This window comes from Mandrillus leucophaeus, unplaced genomic scaffold (genome assembly GCF_000951045.1).
Source record: "Mandrillus leucophaeus isolate KB7577 unplaced genomic scaffold, Mleu.le_1.0 Scaffold800, whole genome shotgun sequence".
Classification (NCBI taxonomy): Eukaryota; Metazoa; Chordata; class Mammalia; order Primates; family Cercopithecidae; genus Mandrillus; species Mandrillus leucophaeus.
This window is the reverse complement of record NW_012108698.1, coordinates 180,817-190,598: the sequence shown is the minus strand read 5'-3', so window position 1 is coordinate 190,598 and position 9,782 is coordinate 180,817. Positions and strand designations below refer to the sequence as shown.

The following is a 9,782-nucleotide window of genomic DNA, read 5'->3' as shown; positions in this document are numbered from 1 at the left end:
AATTACTTGAACTAATATCTCCGTGGCTTAGGTTGTATTTGTCACTTCATTCTGCCAAAGAATCCCATCAGCTGGGAGCTCTCTCATAGGTACATCTTTCGGGCCACCTTCCGTGGTCCCTGTGCCATTCTTTATGGAGCCAAATCTCTAACTTGCCAGTGATAGCTGTTTAAGCTTTGGTTATATTTCTTTGTATTTTTCTTTCCACATTCACCCAAACAGATTGATTATTACATACCTTTCTTTCTTTGTCCTGTCTGCTACTGATAACATTGTCTATACTGGAGCATTCCTGCCTGCTTCATAGGCAGGGCAAGGCATTTGTAAACCACAGTGTGCAGGGTACAGAGGCTTAGATAATCTGTTCCTTAAATAACAAAATGAAACAAGCAGCATTTTTGGAAAATCCTAAAAACAATTCAATTGCTCTAAAATAAATTATAAGTGGTATATCTTCCATCTTGAGACTTTGAGAAGTCAGTATTCCCCAATGAAGACACATATTACATAAAAGATCAACTACATAAGGATATCTCATTTGTATTATTGAAGATTCTTTGAGCACAAGTGCAAGAGGAGAGGACTCTACCCCATGGACACAGGGTGTTCTTCCCCACCCTGGGCAGCTGGGCTTCAGGAAGGATGAAAATGGATCCAGAACACAGGTGGCCTCTCTTTCCGCAGATCAGCATTCTGTTTCTCAGATCCACGTGGTGGAATGTGGCTGCCCCACAGCCCCCAGGCGTACACATTACAGATTCCCCATTCAGCAGTCAACTTGCCTTTCTTTCTTTTCTGTTTTTTGAGATGGAGTCTCGCTCTGTTGCGCAGGCCGGAGTGCAGTGGTGTGATCTCAGTTCACTGCAACCCCCACCTCCCAGGTTCAAGTGATTCTCCTGCCTCAGCCTACTGAGTAGCTGGGAGTACGTGTGCGTGCCACCATACCTGGCTAATTTTTTGTATTTTTAGTAGAGACAGGGCTGCCTTTCTATTCCCAAGTCCAAAAGTCTATGAAGAGGGCCAGCGCAAGGGCTCACACCTGTAATCCCAGCACTTTGGGTGGCTGAGATAGGAGCACTGCTTGAGGCCTCACATCAAGTTCCACATCAGCCTGGACAACAAAGTGAGACCCTGTCTCTACAAAAAAAGTAAAATCAAAAGTCTCTGGAGAGAATTGTGTTGGTCCAGCTTGGGTCAGTTTTCCACTCAACTGGTGACGCAGGCAGAGTTGGGGAGTCATGGCTTCTGAAGCCCACACGATAGACTGGGAGCATGTCTCAGAGATGCAAGACTCATTGTGGGCAAGGAGGTGCTTCAAATTAATAGCCTTACAAATCTATTAGAATACATCAATGGCAGAGAGCTTCTAGGGTAGAAGTTTGTACATGCAGGTCAAGGAGAACTAGAGAGGTTGACAAGACATATCTCTGGGGAGAATACCATAGCTTTCACCAATGTTAAAGGGGACCCCAAACCCCCCCCCCATTAACAACCTTTAAGCCAGCACACACGCATGCGCGCACACACACACGTAACTCATTTTTTATGATGCACAACTATCCTATTAACATGAGCTGAACAATCTAAACCATTTAGTTGTTGGGTAGTACAGAGCTGTAGAGGACTGTCTGATGTAACAAAATGTGATCGTTAATGAAAAACTGAAAAATCTAAACTTTCATAATAAACAGCCATGAATCCAGCTCTAAGTACATTATACTTTATAAGACCTGATGATGTAAATAGGTTAAATTATAAAAAGCAACAACTGCCAAACTAAGAGAAAACTCAAAGAAAAATTTACTCTTAGAATTTGGGAATGTTTATTCCACATAGATTATTTAATTAAAGGTTGTTTCTTGATTCCATTACAGATTGCTTAATTAAAATTTGTTTCTTGATTCTGTTATATATGGAGACACCATGTGAAAAGGGATGCTAGGATCTGAGTAAAAGACTTTAAAAAAAGGTTTATAGTAAAAACTAATCTTTTATATAACTTTTGGGACCACCTTGAACACTACTGAAGTGTTACATTTCTTCGACAATTCTAAATTTCATAAAGAATGTCAGGCCGGGTGCAGTGGCTCATGCCTGTAATCCCAGCACTTTGGGAGGCCAATGTGGGCAGATCACCTGAGATCAGGAGTTCAAGACCAGCCTGACCAGCATGGTGAAACCCCGTCTCTACTAAAAATACAAAAAATTAGCTGGGCGTGGTGGTGCACACCTGTAATCCCAGCTACTCGGGAGGCTGAGACATGAGAATCACTTGAACCTGGGAGGTGGAGGTTGCAGTGAGCTGAGATTGCGTCATTGCACTCCAGCTTGGGCAACAAGAATGAAACTCCATCTCAAAAAATAAAATAAAATAAAATAAATGCCAGTTTTTCCGTGTGTACTATATTTAATATGCATTGCATTTAAAATTTTTTTTTAATTGTACAGGTAACACATGCTGATTGGTAAAGTATCTTGTAATCTGCACGACACACAGGTATAATCTTCCACATCATAATGTCCTCTCCTAAGGAGCTACTTTAAAAGTTTAGTTACATCTTTTTCTTCTAAAACTTTTTTAGAAAAAGTAAACGGCTTTACTAAAAAGCCATTTTTAGTAAAGATCTATCATATGATTTATAAACAATTTAAAAAATTAATTTTCAGGTGTTAGCAGAATTTTCAATTCCTCAAAAACTTGTCAATGTGGTTTTATTTTATCTATGTCTCATTTACTTTTCTGTAAGTACATATAACTTTTCAAAAAGATAGTCAATTCCCCAACTTTTATGTCGTTCTTCAAAAGCATCAACCTTCTCTAGACAATGTATATTGCATATTTTACCTGAAACAAGAAAGAGTAACATGTTAAAATACTATGAAGAATGACATCAGGGATTCTTTTAAAAATACTTAAAATTGACTGGGTGTGGCAGCTCACACCTGTAATCCCAACACTTTGGGGGGCCGAGGTGGGTGGATCACTTGAAGTCAGGAGTTCATGACCAGTCTGGCCAAGATGGTGAAACCCCATCTCTAATAAAAATGCAACACGAGCTGGGTATGGTGGCACATCCCAGCTACTTGGGAGGCTGAGGCAGGAGAATCGCTTGAACCTGGGCGATGGAGGTTGCAGTGAGCTGAGATTGCACCATTGCACTCTAGCCTAGGCAACAAGAGTGAAACTCCATCTCAAAACAAACAAAACCACAGTGTATACTAAAGGTTTTTCTCTTCTTTTTAATCAAAACAAAGGAATGCTAAGGGCAAATTTCCTGAACTCTGAATTGTTATTATCACTTTTAACTCCCAAGAGAAAAATAAATACACCACTGGGCACGGCAGCTCATGCCTCTAATCCTAGTACAGTGGGAGACCAAGACAAGAGGATCACCTGAGCCCAGGAGTTCGAGACCAACCTGGGCAATGTGGTGAAACCTCATCTCTACAAAAAATTACAAAAATTAGCTAAGCATTGTGGTGCATGCCTCTGGTCCCAGATACTTGGGAGGCTGAGGTGGGAGGATCACTTGTGCCCAGGGAGGTCGAGGCTGCAGTGAGCTGTGATTGCACTTCTGCACTCCAGCCTGGGTGACAGAGCAAGATCCTATCTCAAAAATAAATAAATAAATAAATAAAAATATACCATCTCTCTAGAAAAGTTCAAATGCCTTTAACATAAAGCATATAGCATATATACAGAGCATATTTACAGAGATTAGTTCCTTTTCTAAGATAAAACAATTTTAAATAAAATGGTCTTTATCTTTTACATTTTATAGACATACTCTAGATACTAATATACTAATAGTTCACAACAGATTTTTTTGGTGTGTTTTTTTTTGTTTTTTAGATGGAGTCTTACTGTTACCCAGGCTGGAGCGCAGGGGCACAATCTTGGCTCACTACAATCTCTGCCTCCCAGGTTCAAGCAATTCTCATGCCTCAGCCTCTCAAATAGTTGGGACTACAGGCACATGCCACCACACTGGCCTAATTTTTGTATTTTTGTAGAGATGGGGTTTCACAATGTTGGCCAGGCTGGTCTTGAACTCCTGGCCTCAGGTGATCTGCCCACCTTGGCCTCCCAAAGTGCTGGAAATAGAGGCATGAGTCACCACGCCCAGCCTAAAAGAGTTAACTTGACTTTATTTAAAAAGTTACAGCGTAAGTCCACAAACTTACCAAACAACCTTTCAATTTCAGCATGTGGAACATAAAATGGTGGACCTAGGTAAAAGAGAAATAAATTCTCAGTTTATTTCCAATGACCTAGGTGTACTTGTTCCATATACAATTCTCAGTTTATTTCCAATGACCTAGGTGTACTTGTTCTATATACCACTTCGTTATCCAAATAGGTGATGATGTGGCATGTTCTTCTCATTCTTCTTTTGCAAATCTCATACTGAATAAATACATTGGCTTGCTGAGAGGATGGCAATGTTACATACCCATCATATCCATCTTTAGCTTCGATGAGACAGCTAAGCCAGTCAAGAGACTTAGGCTCATTGAAATCAGAGTGGAGTCCATCAGCAGATTCCTTTGGGGCTTCAACCATCTTCCAGTATACTGACTTTCTACCAACCCCTGCACTTACCCACATTTTATACACCCCTCCTGCTCTGCTGCAGGATGTAGACTATAAGGAAGCCGAGCTTCCGCCCCCTTCTAAGAGCAGTAACCTCAGCCATCCACCTCCAGACAGGGCCTGCTGTATTTTCTTCCCAAAGGTTCTTTGTTAGGGCTCCTATTCATGAATGGAATTTAAATCAGATTAGCAGAGCTAACTTCTGCCTCTATTAATTTCTATTTCCATTTGATTGTCTCTGATTTAATTAGGGACACTAGGTCTCATCTTTTAATGAGTTTTTTAAGACCTCAATTTATTCAAGCAGAAACAAAATACTAGCTGGGCACAGTGGCTCATGCCTGTACCGAGGAGGGCGGATCATCTGAGGTCAGGAGTTCGAGACCAGCCTGGCCAACATGGTGAAATCCTGTCTCTATTAAAAATACAAAAATTAGCTGGGAGTGATGGCATACACTGTAATCCCAGCTACTTGGGAGGCTGAGGCAGGAGAATCGCTTGAACCTGGAAGGCAGACATTGCAGTGAGCCGAGATCAAACCACTGCACTCCAGCCTGGGCCACAGAGTGAGACTGTGTCTCAAAAACAAAACAAAACACAACAAAACAAAAAACAAAATTCTAACATATGTAAATACTTAAAAAACAAGCATGTAAAAAAGCTCAGTTGAAAATCAAAAAGGTGATTCTTACAAATTAAAAGTCTACGTATTTCTCCCTTTACAAGTCCAGCCATGACAAAGGTTAAGTTTCAATGTTCGAATGCATTAAAATGAGTCCAGGAGAAAACATACCCCCAACAGATTCAAAACAAATAAAAGAATGCAATAGATAGATTTTAAAACTTCAGAAATTAAAAAAGGACAATAATTTATAGCTTTTCCTGCACAACTCCTACATCCCCATATTCACTTCTCACCCCGGGCTTGTGTATGTGAAGGCATCCGTCCAACACATCACTACCACTTGGATGATATGGATATGCAATATCCAACCACATTCCTCCTTCCTCCCAATAGGGCTCATGAGATTTCTCTTGTATATCAGGATCATCCACTTCCCCCCTTTCTCCAGTCTGAGTTGTGAATGGTAAACAAAATGGGAAAGGAACACAGGAAAATCATGGACAATATAGGAAGAGAAAAAATTCTTATAGTTCCCATTAGCCAAAACTGGAATTACCTCCATGTATATACGCAGTATGCTTCCTGTGAGATAAATTAGGAGACAATAATGCTTTTCCATGTCAGAGAATTTATATCAAGAAACTAGGCAACTAGTAAAAGAAAAAAAAAACAAAACCCAACAACTTTACCTGGATGTTTAGTTGGATCATAAGAAAAAACACACAGGAGATATTGAAACTTCTTTCCCAGGAGGGATAACATTGTATCTGCATAGCTAAAAGAACACAAGAAGGTATTCGTTACATTTCTCTACACAGGCAAAGGCTGGAGGGACAAAAGGCAGGGAAGGAAGCCAGAAGTTACTTTCGCTGATATTACTGAGTTTAAATTCTCCTAATAATCACAAGAGGTTGATTCTCATTTTAAAAGTGAGAAGTGGGTTTAGCAAATTATGGCCCCTGCCTAAGCTGGGAATTGGTCCAAATGGGAATCAAATCGAGGCCTGCTTCCAGAGCTGATCAGAGCAGAAGACATCACATAAGGTTGGGTAGAGGCTCCTGGCCTGAAGAAGTACTCGAGGGCCTGCTTGGATGCCTGTGTGCTTGAGGGCAGTGGTTTCTAGACCAGGCTGGGTGTCAAAATCACCGGGTGCTTGTTGAAAGAAAAGATGCCCAAGCTCCATCCCCACAGACCAATGCAGTCAGTTTGCCATGGGGCCTGGGATGCTGCAATTTAACAAATATCCTGGGTGACTGGGACCCCTCCAGGGGCCTTATGTAAGAGAAAACACAATTCTTTTCCTCTATTAATTAGAGAGAAATGAGAATAACAAGCAGGTAAAAAAAAGGTGGCATGAAATGAAAGCTCTGCAAGTGTGGAGTAAACCATGAGTGCAATGGAACTGTCCTTTGACAGCCAGGTCTGATTGGCTCAGAGCGGGAAGCTGATGCTAACAGGACCCATCGATGGACTGGGCAGAAGCCAGGGCTGGACCAGGGACAGACGATGAGTTGACCAATCAGATGACTGACTTGGAAATTGAATTAAGAGACAGAAGAGGACTTGCTAATTAGCTGTGGTCCTACTGAAAGTTGGAGCTTTTCTGTTGTATGGTGATTGGAGCAAGGAGGCTGAGGGTTGAAGGCAAGTCAGCTATGTGGGAATAAAAATGGAGGAAGCTGAGGGATAAGGAGAGGACAGGAGATGCATGCAGGGAGGTAGAGAGGCCACGAGAGACAGGTCAAGGACAAAGATGGACACTCTTCCCCACACTGAGGAAGGAGCCTGCGCTCTTGGCACTCCAGTTTCTACAGAGCCTGGCTAGACTATGATCTGTGTCCAGAGGTCTGTGAGAAGCTGGGGAGGCAAGTGTGGAGATTAGGAGTGTGGACTCTACGAGATGCCCAAGCTCAAACCCTAGTTCCTCTACTCATTTATTTAAAAAACATTTATTAAGCTCTTACTAGGTGCTAAATATATACCATGCCAGACACTGGGGAAATAACTGACCTCAGGTGATCTGCCCACCTCAGCCTCCCAAAGTGCTGTGTCTACTCTTGGTCTGCACTTGGTGACTTTCAGTTTGCTTCCCACTGCTTGGTTGATTTTACCATGCCAACCAGAGCCTGTAGAAGGACTAACCTCTAAGGAGTGGATGAACATCTTTAGGGAGTGGGAAACACCTACAAATTTAGACATTAGCAGATCAGGTTTCATATACAAATGTGTCTTATGGAGACAGAGGTCTCAGTGATATTTTGAGTCGTTAAAGGACACTGATGTCACATGGGAAATGCAAAGCAGACACTGGACATGTGATGTGGATGTTTGGGAGAAAGAACAGAGCTGGAAATGTAAAGATTGTCAGAGCAAATACCATGTATAATCTGTTCAGTTATTTCCCCTGCTTCTGGCATAGTATATATTTAGAGCATCGCAGGAACTTAGTAAATATTTGTTGAATAGCTGAATGAAAGTAACAGAATTGATCTTTAAAGATTTGATTTTTCAGCCAGGCGTGGTGGCTCATGCCTGTAATCCCAGCACTTTGGGTGGCCAAGGCGGGTGGATCAGCTGGGGTTGGGAATTCGAGACCAGCCTGACCCACATGGAGAAACCTACTCTACTAAAAACCGTCTCTACTAAAAATACAAAAAAATTAGCCGGGTGTGGTGAAGCATGCCTATAATCCCAGCTACTTGGGAGACTGAGGCAGGAGATTCGCTTGAACCCGGGAGGCGGAGGTTGAGGTGAGCCGAGATAGCACCACTGCACTCCAGCCTGGGCAACAGGAGTGAAACTCCATCTCAAAAACAAAAAGAAAGAAAGAAAGAAAAAAAAAAAGATTTTATTTTTCTCTCATAAAATGTTTTTTTTTTTTTTTTTCTTTCTGGTAGGACAAATATTGGCAATTTTTGGGTGAGAGCAAAAGGCTGAGGATGGTGGTCCCTTGAGGAATCACAACTTTTAGGCATGCAAGGAGGACGGGAGTTCTGGAAAAGAGATAAAGGAGGAACAGTGACAAAGAGGGGGAAACAGGAGCATGAAAATTAAGATGTGGCATGGTCTAATTTAAAAAGGTTAGGTTTGGCAGTAAGCCTTACTGATGAAACAATTTTTTAAAATAAAAATTGTATTTCACTGATGTGGAGCCTAACTTGTTTTTATATAGTTATTTATTTTTTTGAGATGGCGTCTTGCTCTGTCACCTAGGCAGGAGGGCAGTAGCACAATCTTGGCTCACTGCAACCTCTGCCTCCTGGGTTCAAACAATTCTCCTGCCTCAGCCTCCCAAGTAGCTGGGACTACAAGCACATACCACCATAGTCAGCTAATTTTAAAAATATTTTGCAGAGGTGGCGTCTTGCTTTGTTGCCCAGACTGGTCTCAAACTCCTGGGTTCAAGTAATTCTCCTGCCTTGGCCTCCCACAGTGCTGGGATTACATGTGTGATCCACCACACCCAGCCCACACAAAGTGTTTTGAACAGTACCTGGCATAGTGCAAGTGACCAATAAGTATTACCTGGTAATATTAGTGGAGGTGGTGATGATTGTGTTAGTATTACAGAAATATTCCCATTTTGCAGGAGTAAACCAAAGCTTAGAGAAGTTGCATACTTGGACCAAGGCCACACAGCTTGAAAGTGATACAGCCACAAGCCTTATAGCCTTATACCCAGGTCTCTGTAGCCAAATCCTATACTTTTTTAGACAAAGCTGGTATTAGATTTAGGTTTTTATAAATTCCAAATATAATAAGCTATTTCAAACTCATAAAAGTGTAGCTGATTTTCTAGAACCCAGAAAAAGTATAGAATACTAAAAAATTAAGAAGGCTAAACAAAAAAAGAAAAATTACTTACCGTTTGCGATCACCTGGATTAATGGCAACTAATGCTCCTCTATCCCAAATCATGTCAAATTTGCCAATATTTGTCCTACCAGAAAGAGAAAAAACATTTTATGGGAGAAAAATCAAATCTTTAAGAAGATGAACAGCGCCCCCCATGGTGCATGCTGGTACTTCAAACGTCGTCAAGATACTAGGATCTCACGTCGCATTTCCTCATAGAGTCCATAAGGATGTGTGGGCCTGAGTGTGGAGAGCTGTCCATCCCCTCACGGTTTTAGGGGCCTGTGGCAGCAGCCTCCCCACTCTATTATGATTTGGGGACATGAAGAAAGAACAAAGGACGGTGTGCAACAACTCTGCTCCCAGCCTCTGGCTCAGGTATCAGGGACTTTCAGGAAATGAGCTCTTATCTCCCTCGGCCACTTGAAATTCATTTCTATTATAGGCCCAGCTGCAAGGTAGAAGACACTGTCTTACTCACCTTTCTTTTTCCCTAGCTGCCTCAGTTTCCCATAGTTTGGGAGCTAACCAAAGACAAAACACATTAAAGTGTGCAGACAAGAATGTAACAAAAATACCTTCAGAACAGACATTCAAAAAAATGCTTTGTGGGCCGGGCGCGGTGGCTCAAGCCTGTAATCCCAGCACTTTGGGAGGCCGAGATGGGCGGATCATGAGATCAGGAGATCGAGACCATCCTGGCTAACA

The 9,782-nt window shown here is 41.8% G+C and overlaps 1 protein-coding gene across 1 annotated transcript in view; it reads right to left on the bottom strand.

Moving 5' to 3' along the window:
- Positions 1–395: 395 nt before the first annotated feature.
- The window catches only part of TPMT (thiopurine S-methyltransferase), a 23,178-nt gene continuing 13,791 nt past the window's right edge, over positions 396–9,782 (bottom strand). The window contains exons 6-9 of the mRNA XM_011967577.1: positions 9,085–9,159; positions 5,909–5,994; positions 4,186–4,230; positions 396–2,845 (exon numbers count right to left, since the gene is read on the bottom strand). Of these exons, the coding sequence (XP_011822967.1) occupies positions 2,733–2,845; positions 4,186–4,230; positions 5,909–5,994; positions 9,085–9,159 (319 nt within the window). The 3' untranslated portion in view covers positions 396–2,732. The remainder of the gene's footprint in view (positions 2,846–4,185; positions 4,231–5,908; positions 5,995–9,084; positions 9,160–9,782) is intronic.